This window comes from Lethenteron reissneri, unplaced genomic scaffold (assembly GCF_015708825.2).
Source record: "Lethenteron reissneri isolate LAM-NWPU_2019-01 unplaced genomic scaffold, ASM1570882v1 scaffold_186, whole genome shotgun sequence".
NCBI classification, from domain to species: Eukaryota; Metazoa; Chordata; class Hyperoartia; order Petromyzontiformes; family Petromyzontidae; genus Lethenteron; species Lethenteron reissneri.
Window position 1 is genome coordinate 115,210 of NW_026891619.1, and position 21,097 is coordinate 136,306.

Genomic DNA, 21,097 nt, shown 5'->3' on the forward strand with positions numbered 1-21,097 from the left:
GGGGTGGGTGGCCAGCACCACAAACCACACCAGGTACTCGTTTGAGGCTGAGTCGACCTAGGGGAGGCCCAGGACCGGTTCAGATAATGAATCATTGCTGGTGTTGGCCTTGAGCAGGAATGGAACTCGGTGTCGCCGGGTTTGTAGTGCGGTGTAGCGCTAACCGCTACTACACAACCACTCCCCAGACACACACAGACACACACACACACAGACACACACACACACACACAGACACACACACACACACAGACACAACAACAACAACCGCCATTCGCCACTAAGTGGCGGTGACGTCACCACGACGCTTGTGCCAGGCCAAGTGCACCTTGAGGCCACGTGAAGTGTCGAACGCCCGCTGGCAGTAGGTCACGGGGCAGGCCCAGGTGCCACAGGTCGACTGACTGAGATGACCGAGATGACTGGCTGATGCACCACCTGTGCCCCCTACTGTACCAACTTGCTGTGCTTTAGCCACCCGGCGCTCCGCTCGTTGTTGTGAGCGTCGCTCCTCCGCCCTCCGTTGTTGTTGGAGGGCGACTGCCTCCAACTGCCCAGTAGCGTCCTTCACGAGCCTCCTCCACAGAGGCCGATCTTGACACCGCTGGTACCGGTCATCGGCAAGTCCACTCAGCTCCACAACCTCTTGTACCACATCAGCTCCATCTCTTCTCCAGCCCGTGCCGCGCCCGTTTAGCCCCCTCGATGCGGCCAAATTAAAGCTGTTTAGGCATGCGGTGGCTGGGCATGCGGGCTACATGACCCAGCCAGCGTAGCCTTGCCCGCCGGAGGAGCTCACCGATGGGACTTTGTCCAGATCTTTCAAGGATTTGTGAGCTCCTCACACAATCCAGCCTGCAGGTTAAACCCAGGATGGATCGTAGGCAGGCCAGCCTAAATATTTCTACCGGCAAAGATGTTCCATTAGGAGGGTCCCCGTTTCACAAGCATTGAGAAGGGAGGGCATGACTTTGGCCGAGATGACCTGAAGCTTCGTGCGGAGTGACAGACCAGGTAGCTTCCACACAGCGTTACGCAGCCGATGAAAAGATAATGCCGCTCGACTGATTTGGATATACACTGCCCAGGTATGCGAAACTCTCCATTCTCTCCACAACTGCTCCATCACCAATTGGGAGTTGTGGGGGTGGAGTGTCTGATGGTACAAAATACCCAGGCAGGTGCTTAGTTTTGCTGATGGTAAGGCCCCACACACCTCTTAGTGGCAAGTTCCAGGTTCAGCAACAGCACCTCCAACTCCTCCTCTGAGTGAGCAGCAATCACCAGATCATCGACCACACCCGGGTATCCATTAGTCTCCCATTGTTATCTGTACCAGATGGAAATTCCTCCGGTACATCCATGGAAAGCTTCTCAAACTACGTGGTCACAGATGATGTTAAATAACGTGGGAGCCAGAGGACATCCCTGTCGCACCCCAAGGTGAACAGGGAATGGCTCCGACTCCCGGCCACGTAGTTTTACCCGGGCCCGCTCACCATCATGAAGGTCCTCGATGATCGTGAGCAGAGGGTCAGGGACTCCGAACATACGAAGAACAACCCAGAGCCCAGGCCTACTGAGGATATCATAGGCCTTGACCAGTCAATAAAGCAGAGATGTAGGTTTTGCTCAAATTCTCTATCTCTGCTGTGGCTCCACAGACACACACAGATACACAGACACACCATGCAGATACACAAAGACATAGATCCCCCATATAGCCTTAACCAACTCTAGGGGCAAGTGCTGTTAGCGAGCACCTATGAAGGCCGGAACGGTACACGAGGAGGTGGGTGGCTAGCACCACGCCCGACCGCCTTTGTCTCCCCAGTGGCGATGTTTACACACCGTACCAGGTTCTCATTTGAGGCTGAGTCGACCTAGGCGAGGCCCATGACCGGTACAGATAATTGTCACCGGTGTTGGCCGTGAGCGGATATCGAACCTGGGTCGCCGGGTTCGTAGCACAGCGTAGCGCTAACTACTACACCACCACTCCCTACTATACGGAGATACACACACACGTAGATTGATACACACACACAGATACACAGATATCGACACACAGACGTAGATACACACAGACATCGATTGTAGTCAATGTTTCTGGGTCAGATCGCGTTATTATAAATGTGTCACTACCCTCCACCACCCGCCACGGCCAATCAGCAAACAATGTGTCGCGTTGACAAAACGCCACATTTATAACAACGCGATCTAACCCAAAGACCTTTATTATGAATAATACTGGTCGCGAAAGTCTACGTGTCGAACACACACACAGACACACAACAACCGAGTGTCGGTGACGTCACCACGACACTTGTGCCAGGCTATGTGCACAGATACACACACAGATACAGATACAGACACATACACACACACACAGATACAGACACACACACACACAGATACACACACACAGACACACAGATGCACACACACAGATACACATACACACACACACAGATACACATACACACACACAGATACACATACACACACACACAGATACACATACACACACACAGATACACACACATAGATACACATACACACACATACACACACACAGATACACACACAGATACACACACATACAGATACACATACACACACATACACACACACACAGATACAGACACACACAGATAGACACATACACAGATATACACACACACATACACAGATACACATATACACAGATACACACATACACACGCAGATACAGACATACACAGATACAGACATACACAGACACACACATACACACGTACACAGATAAAGATGCCCCGTGTAGTCTTACCAGTGTTGGGGCAAGTGCTGTTAATAGCAAGTATCAGCACCTATCAAGGGCACCACCACGCCCGGCCGCCTTTGTCTCCCCAGTGGCGATGCTCACTACACACCGCTACACCAGGTACTCATTTGCGGCTGAGTCGACCTAGGGGAGGCGCAGGACCGGTTCAGACAATCGTCACTGGTGGCGTTGGCTGTGAGCGGGAATCAAACTTAGTTCGTGGGTCTCTGTAGGAGTCTGTGGGTCTCTGTAGGAGTCTGTGGGTCTCTGTAGGAGTCTGTGGGTCTCTGTAGGAGTCTGTGGGTCTCTGTAGGAGTCTGTGGGTCTCTGTAGGAGTCTGTGGGTCTCTGTGCGAGTCTGTGGGTCTCTGTGCGAGTCTGTGGGTCTCTGTATATGAGTCTGTGGGTCACTGTATATGAGTCTGTGGGTCTCTGTGTGAGTCTGTGGGTCTCTGTGTGAGTCTGTGGGTCTCTGTGTGAGTCTGTGGGTCTTTGTAGGAGTCTGTGGGTCTCTGTAGGATTCTGTGGGTCTCTGTAGGAGTCTGTGGGTCTCTGTATACGAGTCTGTGGGTCTCTGTGTAGGAGTCTGTGGGTCTCTGTATATGAGTCTGTGAGTCTCTGTATATGAGTCTGTGAGTCTCTGTATATGAGTCTGTGGGTCTCTGTATAGGAGTCTGTGGGTCTCTGTAGGAGTCTGTGGGTATCTGTAGGATTCTGTGGGTCTCTGTATATGAGTCTGTGGGTCTCTGTATATGAGTCTGTGGGTCTCTGTAGGAGTCTGTGGGTATCTGTAGGATTCTGTGGGTCTCTGTATATGAGTCTGTGGGTCTCTGTATATGAGTCTGTGGGTCTCTGTATATGAGTCTGTGGGTCTCTGTAGGAGTCTGTGGGTCTCTGTAGGAGTATGTGGGTCTCTGTCTCAGTCTGTGGGTCTCTGTAGGATTCTGTGGGTCTCTGTATACGAGTCTGTGGGTCTCTGTAGGAGTCTGTGGGTCTCTGTCTCAGTCTGTGGGTCTCTGTATACGAGTCTGTGAGTCTCTGTAGGAGTCTGTGGGTCTCTGTATATGAGTCTGTGGGTCTCTGTATAGGAGTCTGTGGGTCTCTGTAGGAGTCTGTGGGTATCTGTAGGATTCTGTGGGTCTCTGTATATGAGTCTGTGGGTCTCTGTATATGAGTCTGTGGGTCTCTGTAGGAGTCTGTGGGTATCTGTAGGATTCTGTGGGTCTCTGTATATGAGTCTGTGGGTCTCTGTATATGAGTCTGTGGGTCTCTGTATATGAGTCTGTGGGTCTCTGTAGGAGTCTGTGGGTCTCTGTAGGAGTCTGTGGGTCTCTGTGCGAGTTGCTGTGTGAGTCTGTGGGTCTCTGTAGGAGTCTGTGGGTCTCTGTAGGAGCCTGTGGGTCTCTGTAGGAGCCTGTGGGTCTCTGTATGAGTCTGTGGGTCTCTGTGTGCGAGTCTGTGGGTCTCTATGTGTGAGTCTGTGGGTCTCTGTGCGAGTTGCTGTGCGAGTCTGTGGGTCTCTGTAGGAGTCTGTGGGTCTCTGTAGGAGTCTGTGGGTCTCTGTAGGAGTCTGTGGGTCTCTATGAGCCTGTTCCCGCACTCACAATTTAGGCAGCTGTTCACACACACACCAACACACACACACCAACACACACACACACCGACACACACCAACACACACACACCAACACACACCGACACACACACCGACACACACACACACAGACACACCAACACACACACACAGACACACACACAATGTCCGACGCGTTGCTAGCTGGCCCCAAACCGACTTTCTTGTCGTCGAAGCGACTTCGCGACGACGACGACGAACAGGCCGCGGCCTACGGAGCCTGGGCCCCGCAGGCTTGACTAGGCCGCGTCCGTCTAGCGGCCCGCTCGGCTCGGCTAAGCACGCGCGTGCAATCGCCCAATCGACTCACGGTCTCGCGTGTTCACTCCACCGTCAATACATCGTGGAGGTAAAACAATTAGAGAGATGTGTGGTGTCGGGGGAGAGGAAATATGAAAAAACTGGTACCGGGCGGAGCGACACCTCCCCTTGCATGCGGCCCGCCGCCACTTAGCGGCGGGAATGGAGGGTTCGGAAATCGTAACGTTAATAAGAGCGGCGGGTCACGTGGGCCCCGGGAGTGGGAGGGAGAGGGGGGGGGGTTGAGCCACGCGTCCCACCCATTGGTTGACGGTCGTGGAGGGGCGGGGTGCGGGGGGGGTGTGAGAAGGGGAGGGGGGGGCGTTCAGCCGCGCTTTCTCATTGGTCCACGGTCTTGAGTGGGCGGGGCGGAGTGAGGGAGGCGGGTTAGTGGGAGGAGTTACGATGGAGAGAGGGGCGGAGTGGGGGTTGAAACCGCGCTTCTCTATTGGTCCAGGGTCGTGAGTGGGCGGGGTTAAGCGAGAGAAGGCGGGTAAATGAGAGGAGTTACGATGGAGAGAGGGGCGGAGTGGGGGTTGAACCGCGCTTCCCCATTGGTCAACTGTCGTGAGTGGGCGGGGCGTCAATGAGTGTGAAGGGGCGGGGTGGTATGGGGAGGGGGAGTTGAGGTTGAACCGCGCTTTCCCATTGGTCCACGGTCGTGTGTGGGCGGGGCGGAGTGAGAGGGGGCGGGTTAGTGGGAGGAGTTACGATGGAGAGAGGGCGGAGTGAGCGGGGGTTGAACCGCGCTTCCCTATTGGTCCAGAGTCGTGAGTGGGCGGGGCGTAGCGAGAGAAGGCGGGTAAGTGGGAGGAGTTACGATGGAGAGAGGGCGGAGTGAGCGGGGGTTGAACCGCGCTTCCTTATTGGTCCAGAGTCGTGAGTGGGCGGGGCGTAGCGAGAGAAGGCGGGTAAGTGGGAGGAGTTACGATGGAGAGAGGGCGGAGTGAGCGGGGGTTGAACCGCGCTTCCCCATTGGTCAATGGTCGTGAGTGGGCGGGGCTGGGTGAGAAGGGGCGGTGAGGGGGGGGGGGTGTGATCCGCGACTCCGATTGGTTAGCGGTCACGAGGCCACGCTGCAACCAATCAGAGTGCAGGGATTTTGTATTCCTGCCCCGCCCCCTTCTCCGAGGTGGTTCGTGACGTCACCACGAATCGATTTGAGAAAGATTCGTAAGCGTCGACTAGCTAGAATCGATTCTAATTGCGTAATGTTATCGTCACCACGCCGCTTGTGCCAGGCTGGGTGCACAGACTTTGAGGCAGCTTCTGATTGGCCGGATAGAGAGGGCTAAACGGGCACGACACGGGCTAGAGAAGAGATAGAACTGATGGATGGATGGGTGGGTGAGTGGGTGAGTGGGTGGGTGAGTGGGTGAGTGGGTGAGTGAGTGGGTAGGTAGGTGAGTGAGTGGGTGAGTGGGTGGGTAGGTGAGTGGGTGGGTAGGTGAGTGGGTGAGTGAGTGGGTGGGTAGGTGAGTGGGTGAGTGAGTGGGTGGGTAGGTGAGTGGGTGAGTGAGTGGGTAGGTAGGTGAGTGAGTGGGTGAGTGGGTGGGTAGGTGAGTGGGTGGGTAGGTGAGTGGGTGAGTGAGTGGGTGGGTAGGTGAGTGGGTGAGTGAGTGGGTGGGTAGGTGAGTGGGTGAGTGAGTGAGTGGGTAGGTGAGTGGGTGAGTGAGTGGGTGAGTGAGTGAGTGAGTGGGTGGGTAGGTGGGTGAGTGAGTGGGTGAGTGAGTGAGTGGGTGGGGTGAGTGGGTGGGTGAGTGAATGGGTGAGTGAGTGAGTGGGTGAGTGAGTGGGTAGGTGAGTGGGTGGGTGGGTGAGTCAGTGGGTGAGTGAGTGGGTGAGTGGGTGGGTGAGTGAATGGGTGAGTGAGTGAGTGGGTGAGTGAGTGGGTGAGTAAGGGACCGTCCATAAATGACGTCACGCACCTAGGGGGTGGGGGGGGGGTCAGACATTTGTGACGATGTGTGACGAGGGGGGGGGGTGAGAAATGTGACGTCACATCAAAATGCGCAACTTTAAATAAATATATAAGTATAGACAACACGTTCTTAGTTAAATAGGCTTTGTAATAAATGTTTCTCCTACAACATCAGAGTGCAGCGCCACACTAAATACGCACAATACAATGACAATAGTTTAAAGCGATTTGAAGAATGTTTTATTTTGGGGGGGAGGGCAGAGCTTTGTGACGTCATATTTGAGGGGGGGGTCTGACTTTTTGTGACGCCGTGTGACGAGGGGGGTCAAAAAATTGTCCAAAATCGCGTGACGTCATTTATGGACGGCCCCTAAGTGGGTGGATGAGTGATTGAGTGAGTGGGTTAGTGAGTGGGTGAGTGGGTGGGTGAGTGAGTTGGTGGGTGAGTGAGTGGGTGGGGTGAGTTAGCGAGTGAGTGAGTGGGTGGGTACGTGGGTGGGTGAGTGAGTGAGTGGGCGGGTAGGTGAGTGGGTGGGGTGAGTGAGTGGGTGGGGTGGGTGAGTGAGTTGGTGAGTGAGTGAGTGGGTACGTGGGTGGGTGAGTGAGTGGGTAGGTGAGTGGGTAGGTGAGTGGGTGGGTGAGTGAGTGGGTGGGTAGGTGAGTGGGTGGGTGGGTGAGTGAGTTGGTGGGTGGGTGAGGTTAGCGAGTGAATGAGTGGGTGGGTGAGTGAGTTGGTGGGTGAATGAGTGGGTGGGTGAGTGGTTGGGTGGGTAGGTGAGTGGATGGGTGAGTGAGTTGGTGGGTGAATGAGTGGGTGGGTAGGTGAGTGGGTGGGTGAGTGAGTTGGTGGGTGAGTTGGTGGGTGAGTGAGTGGGTGGGGTGAGTTGGTGAGTGAGTGAGTTAGCGAGTGAATGAGTGGGTGGGTGAGTGGGTGGGTGAGTGGGTGGGTGAGTGAGTGAGTGAGTGGGTGAGTGAGTGGGTGGGTGAGTGAGTGGGTGGGTGGGTAGGTGAGTGGGTGGGTGGGTGAGTGAGTTGGTGGGTGGGTGAGTTAGCGAGTGAACGAGTGGGTGGGTAGGTGAGTGAGTGGGTTAGTGAGTGGGTGAGTGAGTGGGTGAGTGGGTGGGTGAGTGAGTTGGTGGGTGAGTGGGTGAGTTAGCGAGTGAGTGGGTGGGTAGGTGAGAGGGTGAGTGAGTTGGTGAGTGAGTGAGTTAGCGAGTGAATGAGTGGGTGGGTACGTGAGTGGGTGAGTGGTTGGGTGGGTAGGTGAGTGGGTGGGTGAGTAAGTTAATGGGTGAATGAGTGGGTGAGTGAGTTGGCTAATGGCGGGCATACGTTGATGCCATGCCACGTGACGTGTGGAGCACGTGGCCACAGTCAGCCCACTCCCGATGCCCCGCGGAGTCTTTCAAAGTCCCGTTCCTCGTGTCGCCACGAGGTGCCGCTGCGTATCCACCAATCAGACGTCGTCTTTTGCCGTCTGGCTGCCGGTGTCGATGGAAAGAGTGAATCGTCGTCGCTGTGATGATGTCTAAGTTGACAGCAGCGCTGAGTCTATGGGTAGTGCTGAGTCTATGGGTGGCAGTGCTGAGTCTATGGGTAGTGCTGAGTCTATGGGTGGCAGTGCTGAGTCTATGGGTAGTGCTGAGTCTATGGACAGTGTTGAGTCTATGGGTGACAGTGCTGAGTCTATGGGCAGTGCTGAGTCTATGGGTAGTGCTGAGTCTATGGACAGTGTTGAGTCTATGGGCAGTGCTGAATCTATGGGCAGTGTTGAGTCTATGGGTGACAGTGCTGAGTCTATGGGTGACAGTGCTGAGTCTGTGGGTGACAGTGCTGAGTCTATGGGTGACAGTGTTGAGTCTATGGGTGACAGTGCTGAGTCTATGGGCAGTGCTGAGTCTATGGGTAGTGCTGAGTCTATGGACAGTGTTGAGTCTATGGGCAGTGCTGAGTCTATGGGTAGTGCTGAGTCTATGGGTAGTGCTGAGTCTATGGGTAGTGCTGAGTCTATGGGTAGTGCTGAGTCTATGGGTAGTGCTGAGTCTATGGGCAGTGCTGAGTCTATGGGTAGTGCTGAGTCTATGGGCAGTGCTGAGTCTATGGGTAGTGCTGAGTCTATGGGCAGTGCTGAGTCTATGGGTAGTGCTGAGTCTATGGGTAGTGCTGAGTCTATGGGCAGTGCTGAGTCTATGGGTAGTGCTGAGTCTATGGGTAGTGCTGAGTCTATGGGCAGTGCTGAGTCTATGGGTAGTGCTGAGTCTATGGGTAGTGCTGAGTCTATGGGCAGTGCTGAGTCTATGGGTAGTGCTGAGTCTATGGGTAGTGCTGAGTCTATGGGTAGTGCTGAGTCTATGGGTGGCAGTGCTGAGTCTATGGGTGGCAGTGCTGAGTCTATGGGTGGCAGTGCTGAGTCTATGGACAGTGTTGAGTCTATGGGTGACAGTGCTGAGTCTATGGGCAGTGCTGAGTCTATGGGTGACAGTGCTGAGTCTATGGGTGACAGTGCTGAGTCTATGGGTGGCAGTGCTGAGTCTATGGACAGTGTTGAGTCTATGGGCAGTGCTGAGTCTATGGGTGGCAGTGCTGAGTCTATGGGTGGCAGTGCTGAGTCTATGGGTAGTGCTGAGTCTATGGACAGTGTTGAGTCTATGGGTGACAGTGCTGAGTCTATGGACAGTGTTGAGTCTATGGGTGACAGTGCTGAGTCTATGGACAGTGTTGAGTCTATGGGCAGTGCTGAGTCTATGGGCAGTGCTGAGTCTATGGGCAGTGCTGAGTCTATGGGTGACAGTGCTGAGTCTATGGGCAGTGCTGAGTCTATGGGTAGTGCTGAGTCTATGGACAGTGTTGAGTCTATGGGCAGTGCTGAGTCTATGGGTAGTGCTGAGTCTATGGGCAGTGCTGAGTCTATGGGTAGTGCTGAGTCTATGGGCAGTGCTGAGTCTATGGGTAGTGCTGAGTCTATGGGCAGTGCTGAGTCTATGGGTAGTGCTGAGTCTATGGGTAGTGCTGAGTCTATGGGCAGTGCTGAGTCTATGGGTAGTGCTGAGTCTATGGGTAGTGCTGAGTCTATGGGCAGTGCTGAGTCTATGGGTAGTGCTGAGTCTATGGGTAGTGCTGAGTCTATGGGCAGTGCTGAGTCTATGGGTAGTGCTGAGTCTATGGGTAGTGCTGAGTCTATGGGTAGTGCTGAGTCTATGGGTGGCAGTGCTGAGTCTATGGGTAGTGCTGAGTCTATGGACAGTGTTGAGTCTATGGGTGACAGTGCTGAGTCTATGGGCAGTGCTGAGTCTATGGGTAGTGCTGAGTCTATGGACAGTGTTGAGTCTATGGGCAGTGCTGAATCTATGGGCAGTGTTGAGTCTATGGGTGACAGTGCTGAGTCTATGGGTGACAGTGCTGAGTCTGTGGGTGACAGTGCTGAGTCTATGGGTGACAGTGTTGAGTCTATGGGTGACAGTGCTGAGTCTATGGGTGACAGTGCTGAGTCTATGGTAGTGCTGAGTCTATGGACAGTGTTGAGTCTATGGGTGGCAGTGCTGAGTCTATGTAGTGCTGAGTCTATGTAGTGCTGAGTCTATGTAGTGCTGAGTCTATGGGTAGTGCTGAGTCTATGGGTAGTGCTGAGTCTATGGGCAGTGCTGAGTCTATGGGTAGTGCTTAGTCTATGGGCAGTGCTGAGTCTATGGGTAGTGCTGAGTCTATGGGCAGTGCTGAGTCTATGGGTAGTGCTGAGTCTATGGGTAGTGCTGAGTCTATGGGCAGTGCTGAGTCTATGGGTAGTGCTGAGTCTATGGGTAGTGCTGAGTCTATGGGCAGTGCTGAGTCTATGGGTAGTGCTGAGTCTATGGGTAGTGCTGAGTCTATGGGCAGTGCTGAGTCTATGGGTAGTGCTGAGTCTATGGGTAGTGCTGAGTCTATGGGTAGTGCTGAGTCTATGGGTGGCAGTGCTGAGTCTATGGGTGGCAGTGCTGAGTCTATGGGTGGCAGTGCTGAGTCTATGGACAGTGTTGAGTCTATGGGTGACAGTGCTGAGTCTATGGGCAGTGCTGAGTCTATGGGTGACAGTGCTGAGTCTATGGGTGACAGTGCTGAGTCTATGGGTGGCAGTGCTGAGTCTATGGACAGTGTTGAGTCTATGGGCAGTGCTGAGTCTATGGGTGGCAGTGCTGAGTCTATGGGTGGCAGTGCTGAGTCTATGGGTAGTGCTGAGTCTATGGACAGTGTTGAGTCTATGGGTGACAGTGCTGAGTCTATGGACAGTGTTGAGTCTATGGGTGACAGTGCTGAGTCTATGGACAGTGTTGAGTCTATGGGCAGTGCTGAGTCTATGGGCAGTGCTGAGTCTATGGGCAGTGCTGAGTCTATGGGTGACAGTGCTGAGTCTATGGGCAGTGCTGAGTCTATGGGTAGTGCTGAGTCTATGGACAGTGTTGAGTCTATGGGCAGTGCTGAGTCTATGGGTAGTGCTGAGTCTATGGGCAGTGCTGAGTCTATGGGTAGTGCTGAGTCTATGGGCAGTGCTGAGTCTATGGGTAGTGCTGAGTCTATGGGTAGTGCTGAGTCTATGGGTAGTGCTGAGTCTATGGGCAGTGCTGAGTCTATGGGTAGTGCTGAGTCTATGGGTAGTGCTGAGTCTATGGGCAGTGCTGAGTCTATGGGTAGTGCTGAGTCTATGGGTAGTGCTGAGTCTATGGGCAGTGCTGAGTCTATGGGTAGTGCTGAGTCTATGGGTAGTGCTGAGTCTATGGGTAGTGCTGAGTCTATGGGTGGCAGTGCTGAGTCTATGGGTGGCAGTGCTGAGTCTATGGGTGGCAGTGCTGAGTCTATGGACAGTGTTGAGTCTATGGGTGACAGTGCTGAGTCTATGGGCAGTGCTGAGTCTATGGGTGACAGTGCTGAGTCTATGGGTGACAGTGCTGAGTCTATGGGTGGCAGTGCTGAGTCTATGGACAGTGTTGAGTCTATGGGCAGTGCTGAGTCTATGGGTGGCAGTGCTGAGTCTATGGGTGGCAGTGCTGAGTCTATGGGTAGTGCTGAGTCTATGGACAGTGTTGAGTCTATGGGTGACAGTGCTGAGTCTATGGACAGTGTTGAGTCTATGGGTGACAGTGCTGAGTCTATGGACAGTGTTGAGTCTATGGGCAGTGCTGAGTCTATGGGCAGTGCTGAGTCTATGGGCAGTGCTGAGTCTATGGGTGACAGTGCTGAGTCTATGGGCAGTGCTGAGTCTATGGGTAGTGCTGAGTCTATGGACAGTGTTGAGTCTATGGGCAGTGCTGAGTCTATGGGTAGTGCTGAGTCTATGGGTAGTGCTGAGTCTATGGGTAGTGTTGAGTCTATGGGCAGTGTTGAGTCTATGGGTAGTGTTGAGTCTATGCGGCCGGGTACGGGTAAGGAAAAACATAACTCTGATAATATATGCACTATCAGAGTTATGTTTCGATGTAAAGCTTTCGTGACTGCAGCAGGGATTCATCTTCTTGGTTCTTTCGGTAAAGTCACGTAGAAGGGAAGTAATAAAATAATAAAAATAAAACATAATACAATACAATTCTCACGACGTTTCGGCCACAACGCAAGGCTGCTTGCGTTGTGGCCGAAACGTCGTGAGAATTATTTTATTATGTTTTATTTTTGTTATTTTAGTACTTTTAGTTTAATACGACTTTTATATGATAAACAACTATCACTCATGACAACGATACACACACACATAGTAGAAGAGACAAGGTGATATATTTTAATACGTCTATAATATACACTTGGATTTCACGCCGATGGTTGTACCGATTCGATGCGCGTTAGGTCCTGTACCACACTACGATCCACCAGTAGTACCTACCAATAGTACCCACCACTACTACTACTAGCAGGCACTACTAGTACTAGCACCTCCTACTAACACCACTCCCGGCCGCCTTTGTCTCCCTACCAAAAGCAGTACCTACTAGTAGGTTCAATATTCATCTTCTTGGTTCTTTCGCTAAAGTCGTCACGTAGAAGGGAAGTAATAAAATAATAAAAATAAAACATAAAATAATTCTCACGACGTTTGGGCCACAACGCAAGCAGCCGTCTTCAGGTGAAAGCAGGTCTGTCGAGGCGACAGCGTCTGAATGGATCGAAATAGGTTCAAAATTGATTTGAAGCTTTCGTCACTGCAGTAATCCATATTCTCTTTGGGTATTTCGGTAAAGTCAAGTAGATAGACAAATTACAGTGGTCAACAACAAAAAAAACATGTTTTTCTGGCCTGGACTTTTGCAGCTGTTCTAGACTAATTTCAGGGTGCTGATTCCAAATCTGATCTCAGATTTGCTCTATCACATCTCATTTTTATGCTATCGGCATACTCTGTGTGTGTGCCTGTGTGTGTGTGTGTGCCTGTGTGCGTGTGCATGTGTGTGTGTGCCTGTGTGTGTGTCTGTGTGTGTGCCTGTGTGTGTGCCTGTGTGCTTGCGTGTGTGTGTGCCTGTGTGTGGTGCATGTGTGTGTGCCTGTGTGTGTGTCCCTGTGTGTGTGCCTGTGTGCTTGCGTGTGTGTGTGTGTGTCTGTGTGTGTGCCTGTGTGTGTGTCCCTGTGTGTGTGTCTGTGTGTGTGTGTCTGTGTGTGTGTCTGTGTGTGTGTCTGTGTGTGTGCCTGTGTGCTTGCGTGTGTGTGTGCCTGTGTGTGTGTCTGTGTGTGTCTGTGTGTGTGCCTGTGTGTGTCTGTGTGTGTGCCTGTGTGTGTGCCTGTGTGCTTGCGTGTGTGTGTGCCTGTGTGTGTGTGTCTGTGTGTGTGCCCGTGTGTGTGCCCGTGTGTGTGCCTGTGTGTGTGTGTATCTGTGTGTGCCCGTGTGTGTGTGCCTGTGTGTGGTGCCTGTGTGTCTATCTGTGTGTGTGCCTGTGTGTGGTGCCTGTGTGTCTATCTGTGTGTGTGCCTGTAGGGGGAGTGGTGGGTGTAGTGGTTAGCGCTACGCTGCGCTACAAACCTGTCAACCTGAGTTTGATTCCCGCTCACGGCCGACACCAGCAGTGACGTTTATCTGAAACGGTTCTGGGCGTCCCCTAGGTCGACTCAGCCTCAAATGAGTACCTGGTGCAGTGCTTAAAAAAACGTCTCCACTTGGGAGACAAAGGCGGCCGGGCGTGGTGCTGGCCACCCACCCCCTCGTGTGCCACAGTGCCGGCCTTCATAGGTGCTACTCGCTAACAGCACTTGCCCCTACAGCCTGTTAAGGCTACACGGGGGATCTTTGTCTTTGTGTCTGAGTGTGTGTGTCTGTGCGCCTGTTGTTTGCCGGAGCCAAGAGGCTGAACGCGCCGATTCGTCAATCCGTCCGTCGTTCTCTCTGCCAAATCATCGTTCGCCCGTCTGCCGCGTGTCTCTGTCTGCCGCGTGTCTCTGTCTGCGTGTCTCTGTCCGCGTGTCCGTCCGTCCGTCGACCTTGGCCTCATCTAATCCGCTAAATCCATCCGTCCACGCACCCTCATCCCCCTCCAATATCATCACCCCCCCCCACCACCCCCACCACCCCCACCACCACCGCCACCATTGTTACCACCAACATTTCCCTTCCGCTTACTCCTCCTTCTGCCCCTCCTCCTCCTCCTACCGCTTCTCCACAGGTCGCAAACAGGGCTTGATTCCTTACCCGTACCCGGCCGCACCAGGGTCGCAAACGGGTACCCGTTCCCGTACCTGGCCGGGTACGGGTATCGGGTACCCGGTTGTGACCTCTGCCCTCCTACCCCTCCTCCCTCCCACCCCTCCTCCAGAGGTCGCAACCGGGCAGTGGCGGCTCCTGCAAAATCTCTTAGGGGGGGCAAATGTCTGGATGATTGATAAGGATAAGGTCCACCCATGCAAAGGATAAATTAACAGCTTAAGCATGTACAGGCAACTTCACTTCTTTAATAGTAATGAAAAATAAAGTGACTCTTACAATACATCTTGTTTGTTTCTATACTCACTATTAATACAAACCACTCAAGTGTCTTTTATTAAAGATTCCACTAGGTGGCGACAAATTATATTGTTGGATGAAACGTGCTTACGTATGATGACGTAAGCACGTTAGGGCGAGCCCTCCCGGAAGCCATAGAGAATGCATTGGAGCGCCCCCCGTTCGAAAAAAAACATCTTTGAATGTAAGTCTATGGGAACACTCTGGGCGATTCTTAGCCGGAGTGAAATCGCCCAAAAAGAGGCGGTACTCCACAGAACGTAGCATGACGCTGATTGGACTATACCCAGAGGCTGCAGTGACGGCTAGCGTGACTCTGTGGTTCAATGACATTGGTGGTGCGTCGCCCAATCGCCCTAATGAAGAAACCGCCCCTGCAACCGGGTACCCGATACCCGGCTACCCGTTTGTGACCCTGGTGCGGCCGGGTACGGGTAAGGAATCAAAATCCGTTTGCGACCTCTGCCCTCCTCCTACCCCTCCCTCCCCCTTCTGCCCCCTTCTCCTCCCTCCCTCCCCCTCCTCCTCCTCCCTCTCCTCCTCCTCCTCCCTCTCCTCCTCCCTCCCCCTCTTCCTCATACCCCTCCTACCCCCTCCTCCTCTCCCCTGCCCCCCTGCCCCCTCACAGGGGGAACACCATGAACGCGGTGAAGGCAGCGTGCACGTGCTCCGCCGCGTACAGCGCCGCCGCCTCCTCCGAGGGGATCTGCAGCCAGAGGCGGTCGCCCGCCACCAGAGGCAGAGCCACGGCTCCCGACGCGTGGTCGACCATCCCTCCTCCACCACCTCCTCCACCTCCTCCACCTCCGCTGCCGTTCCTGCCGTTCCCTCCCCCATCGTCGCCTCCTCCTCCGGCGGCCCCACCGCCACCGCCGTCCCCGTCGTCGTAGGTGAAGAGGACGGGCTCCCCGTTGCGGACGAGCGCCACCCAGGCGCGGCTGCCCCGCACGTGGAAGCTGAAGGAGACGTAGTAGAGGCCCCCGGCGGGGCTCGTGAACACGCCGCTCGGAACGTCGTAGGCGCCCTCGCCGTTGTAGAAGACCTCGTCGAAGACGATCGGAGTCCCCGCCGGCGGGTACGCCTCCGACAGGCGCACCGAGAAAGCCGCCCGGGTCGCCGTCTGCGGCTGCTGCTGCGGTATCTGCTGGTGCTGCTGCTGGTGCTGCTGCTGGTGCTGCTGCTGGTGAGTGTGAAACTGGACCTGCATCTGCTGCTGCTGCTGCTGTTGCTGTTGCTGCTGCTGCATCTGCTGCTGCTGCTGCTGCTCGGGGAAGGGAGCGAATGGCAGCACGGGAACCTTGACGGCGCTCATGTAGTGGTGGTGGTGCACGTGGTGCTCCTTGACGCCCACCATCTTCTTCGCCGCGACGGGGAACTTGACGACTCCGCCGGGCGGCGCGTCCGGAGGGCCGCGGGAAGAGGAGGCGGCGGGCTCCGGCCGGTAGGCCACGCCGACTCCGACCGACGGGCCCAGGTCGGCCTCCCCGTCGAAGCCGCCGCCCGGCCGCAGGGGCATCGTCCGCCCCTGGAGGTCGCCCAGGAGTTCGCGGTCGCCGGGCGGCGGCGGCGGCCCGTGTGCCGCGGGCGGTCCCGGGGGGCCGGGCGGCCCCGGCGGACCGGGGGCGCCGACGGGGCCTCCGTCCCGAGGGCCGCACTCGCACGACCCCGGCAAGCCCGGCGAGCCGGCGTGCCCCTTGCTGCCGGGCCACCCCTTGGGGCCGCGCTCGCCCCGGGGCCCGCCGGGGCCCGCCGGGCCCACGGGACCAGCGGGGCCCACGGGACCCGCGTCCCCCGCGGGGCCCGGCCCGCCGGCCTCCCCGGCGGGGCCGCGATCGCCGGGCGCGCCGTCCCCGCCCGGAGCTCCGACGGGGCCCCCTTCGCCCGGCGGTCCGCGTGGGCCAGGGGCCCCCCGCTCTCCGGCGAGGCCGTCGACCCCGGGCAACCCCGGCCGCCCCTCCGGCCCCGGCTCCCCCTTGGGCCCCACGTGACCCTCGGGGCCCTGGGGGCCGGGCGGCCCGGACTCGCCGCGGCCGCCCTTCGCGCCGAGCGGGAGCCTGCCGGGCAGGCCCGGCTTCCCCTGCAGCCCCCGGTGGCCCTTCTCCCCCGGCCGCCCCGGGGCCCCGTCCCTGCCCGGGCTGCCCATCCCGGGGAGGCCCAGCGGCCCCGGCAGGCCGGGCTGCCCCGGGGGCCCGCGGCTCCCCGGCTCCCCCTTGGCGCCGGGCGGGCCCCCGGGCCCCTCGGCCCCGTCCACGCCGGCGCTCCCCGGGACTCCGATGCCCGGGGGCCCCGCCTCGCCGGGGGGGCCCCGCGGGCCCGGGGACCCCTCCCCCCCGTCCCCCCCCGTCCCCCTTGTCGCCCTTGGGCCCCGGCAGGCCCTGGGGGCCCTGGTGGCCCTTGGGGCCGGGGGTCCCGGCGCGTCCCGGGACTCCGGCGGGACCTTTGTGGCCGGCTACCCCGGGAGGTCCGGCGAGACCCGGGTGTCCGCGGCTCCCCGGCGAGGGGAGCCCGGGGCTCCCGGGGGCCCCTGGGGGGCCCGTGGGGCCCGGGGGGCCGGCCTCGCCCACTCCCGGCAGGCCCGGGTGGCCGGGGGGGCCCTTCAAGCCGCGCGGGCCGGGCTGCAGCACCACCGGAACTTCTGTGGAGGGAGGAGAGCACAGGGGCGGTGGTGGTGGTGGTGGTGTTAAGGGTTGGTGATGGCGGTGGTGGTGGTGGTGGTGTTAAGGGTTGGTGGTGGTGGTGGTGGTGATGGTTGTGCTGCTGGTGGTGGTAATGAAAATCTTATCCAAATGGTGATCATGGTGATGGTGGTTGTAGTGGTGGTGTTCGGGGTTGTTGTGGTGGTGCCGGAGTTAGCGCGGTGGTGATAGTGATAGTAGTGGTGATGATAGTGATGATGATAGTGATAGTAGTGGTGATGATAGTGATGATGATAGTGATAGTAATGGTGATGGTGGTGGTGATGATAGTGATGATGATAGTGATAGTAGTGGTGATGATAGTGATGATGATAGTGATAGTAATGGTGATGGTGGTGGTGATGATAGTGATGATGCTGGTGATGGTGGTAATAGTGACAATGAAAGTGATAGTAGCGGTGGTGATAGTGATGATAGTAGTGGTGATGGTGATAATGATAACAGTGATGATGGTGGTGATAGTGATGGTGGTGGTGATAGTGATAGTAGTGGTGATGGTGATAATGATAACAGTGATGATGGTACTGATAGTGATGGTAGTGGTGACAGTGGTGGTGACATTGATGACACTGCTGCTGATGCCGATGATGATGCTCCATCGACACCGAACCACCGACGGCCATCGTCCTCACCGATCCACTTCTCCTTGACTTTACCCTTCACCGGCGGGCGGGGGCCCACCCCGCCCGCCCCCACCACCCCCACTCCCGCGTACGTCGCCTGCTTCACGAACGTCTGGGGGGCCCTCCCGCCCCCCGCCACGGAGAACTGCGACTGGACTCCGGCGGAGGAGGAGGAGGAGAGCACAGGGCCGGAGGCGGCGTCCGGGTAGTAGCTGGAGCTCGCGGTCGCCACCAGGAAGGCAAAGATGGCGGCCGAGCGGAGCGCTGATGGCGGCGACATCGCGACCTGAGGGGAGACGGGGGAGAGGTTGAGGGTCAATGACAGAGGTCGCAAGCGGGTACCCGATACCCGTACCTGATACCTGGCTACCTGTACCAGATACCCGTACCCTACCAGATACCCGTACCCTACCCGATACCCGTACCCTACCCGATACCCGTACCCTACCCGATACCCGTACCCTACCCGATACCCGTACCCTACCCGTACCCTACCCGATACCCGTACCCTACCCAATACCCATACCCTACCCGATACCCGTACCCTACCCGATACCCGTACCCTACCCGTACCCTACCCGATACCCGTACCCTACCCAATACCTGTACCTTACCAGATACCCGTACCCTACCCGATACCCGTACCCTACCCGATACCCGGCTACCCGTACCCGGCCGGGTATGGGTAGGCGTTAGCGACCCTGGTGCGGCCGGGTACGGGTAGGCCGTGAGTCACTGGTGAGTCACCGTTTGTCACTCATTTCCCAACGTCTTGTCTCTTCTCACAATTCAAGTTCCTAGAAACAACCCACCCACGCCTGCAACATGGCTTCATCACAGAGGTCGCAATCAGGTACCCGATACCCGTACCCTACCCGATACCCAGCTACCTGTACCCGGCTGGGTACGGGTACCCATTTCCGACCCTGGTGCGGCCGGGTACGGGTAGGCCGTGAGTCACTGGTGAGTCACCATTTGTCGCTCATTTCGGGTAGGGTACGGGTAGGGAACACGCATCATGTACGTTGACTCAGAGATTGCCCCCCCCCCCCCCCCCCCCACTTTGCACAAGAACGCAGAAGTGTGGTCACCACACTTCTGCGCTGTTGAGTCTATGGACAGTGTTGAGTCTATAGGTGGCAGTGTTGAGTCTACAGGTGGCAGTGTTAAGTCTATGGGTGGCAGTGTTGAGTCTATGGGCAGTGTTGAGTCTATGGGCAGTGTTGAGTCTATAGGTGGCAGTGTTAAGTCTATGGGTGGCAGTGTTGAGTCTATGTGCAGTGTTGAGTCTATGGGTAGTGTTAGTCTATAGGTGGCAGTGTTGAGTCTATGGGCAGTGTTGAGTCTATAGGTGGCAGTGTTAAGTCTATGGGTGGCAGTGTTGAGTCTATGGGCAGTGTTGAGTCTATGGGCAGTGTTGAGTCTATAGGTGGCAGTGTTAAGTCTATGGGTGGCAGTGTTGAGTCTATGGGCAGTGTTGAGTCTATGGGTAGTGTTAGTCTATAGGTGGCAGTGTTGAGTCTATGGGCAGTGTTGAGTCTATGGGCAGTGTTGAGTCTATAGGTGGCAGTGTTGAGTCTATGGGCAGTGTTGAGTCTATGGCAGTGTTGAGTCTATGGGTGGCAGTGCTGGGTCTATGGGTGGCAGTGTTAGGTATATAGGCAGTGTTGAGTCTATGGCAGTGTTGAGTCTATGGCAGTTTTGAGTCTATGGGCAGTGTTCAGTCTATGGACAGTGTTGAGTCTATGGCAGTGTTGAGTCTATGGGCATTGTTAGTCTATGGGTGGCAGTGTTGAGTCTATGGGCAGTGTTGAGTCTATGGCAGTGTTGAGTTTATGGGTGGCAGTGTTGAGTCTATGGCAGTGTTCAGTCTATGGGCAGTGTTGAGTCTATGAGTGGCAGTGTTGAGTCTATGGCAGTGTTGAGTCTATGGCAGTGTTGAGTCTATGGGCAGTGTTGAGTCTATGGACAGTGTTGAGTCTATGAGTGGCAGTGTTGAGTCTATGGCAGTGTTGAGTCTATGGCAGTGTTGAGTCTATGGGCAGTGTTGAGTCTATGGACAGTGTTGAGTCTATGGGTAGTGTTGAGTCTATGGGCAGTGTTGAGTCTATGGGCAGTGTTGAGTCTATGGGCAGTGTTAGTCTAAGCAGTGTTGAGTCTATGGCAGTGTTGAGTCTATGGGCAGTGTTGAGTCTATGGGCAGTGTTGAGTCTATGGGTGGCAGTATTGAGTCTATGGGTGGCAGTGTTGAGTCTATAGGCAGTGTTGAGTCTATGGCAGTGTTGAGTCTATGGGCAGTGTTGAGTCTATGGGCAGTGTTGAGTCTATGGGCAGTGTTGAGTCTATGGCAGTGTTGAGTCTATAGGTGGCAGTGTTGAGTTGATGGGTGGCAGTGTTGAGTCTATTGGTGGCAGTGTTGAGTCTATGGGTGGCAGTGTTGAGTCTATTGGTGGCAGTGTTGAGTCTATGGGTGGCAGTGTTGAGTCTATAGGCAGTGTTGAGTCTATGGCAGTGTTAAGTCTATGGGCAGTGTTCAGTCTATGGGAGTCTGAGACCAGGAATGGCACCGGGCAGAGATGATCTCCCAAGCGAAATGCTGAGGGAGGGTGGCGTTTGTGCACAGACTGCCCTACATGACATCATAACAACAGTCTGGGCCACTGGACGGGTTCCGCAGGACTGGAAGGGGGACCGCACAGACTGTAACAACTACAGGGGCATCTCACTCCTCAATGTGCCGGGAAAGGTCCTGCCAATTATTATTCAACATCGCCTTGCCAGACACGCTAGGAGAGGCTTGCGGAGCCCCAATGTGGTTTCAGGAAAGGGCGGTCCTGCACAGGTGCCATATTTTCTGTCCGTCTGCTAGAGGAGAGGTGTAGGGCATTTCAACAAGACCTACATCTCTGCTTTATACTGGTAGGAACCTCCTGGTTACACCAGCCCACAGGGGATTATTGTGTCCGTCGTGCAGGGAGGGGCTGGGTGGGGAGGGAGGGGCTGGGTGAGGAGGGTGGGGAGAGGCTGGGTGGGGAGGGTGGGGCTGGGTGTTTAGGGGAGGGTGGGAAGGGCTGGGTGGGGCTGGGTGGGGAGAGGCTGGTGCCCTTATAAAACTCAACGTTTCACCTACTCACGCCGGCTTGTGCCCGCCCTCACAGTCGGGCATATTTGCGG

The 21,097-nt window shown here is 55.8% G+C and overlaps 1 protein-coding gene across 1 annotated transcript; it reads right to left on the reverse strand.

Moving 5' to 3' along the window:
• Positions 1–15,226: 15,226 nt before the first annotated feature.
• Positions 15,227–18,323, reverse strand: LOC133339402 (collagen alpha-2(VIII) chain-like). The gene is given in 3 exon segments (XM_061547546.1): positions 15,227–16,945; positions 16,947–17,239; positions 17,933–18,323. Coding segments are annotated over 3 exon segments (2,283 nt in total). The 5' UTR covers positions 18,204–18,323.
• Between the last annotated feature and the right edge of the window lie 2,774 nt (positions 18,324–21,097).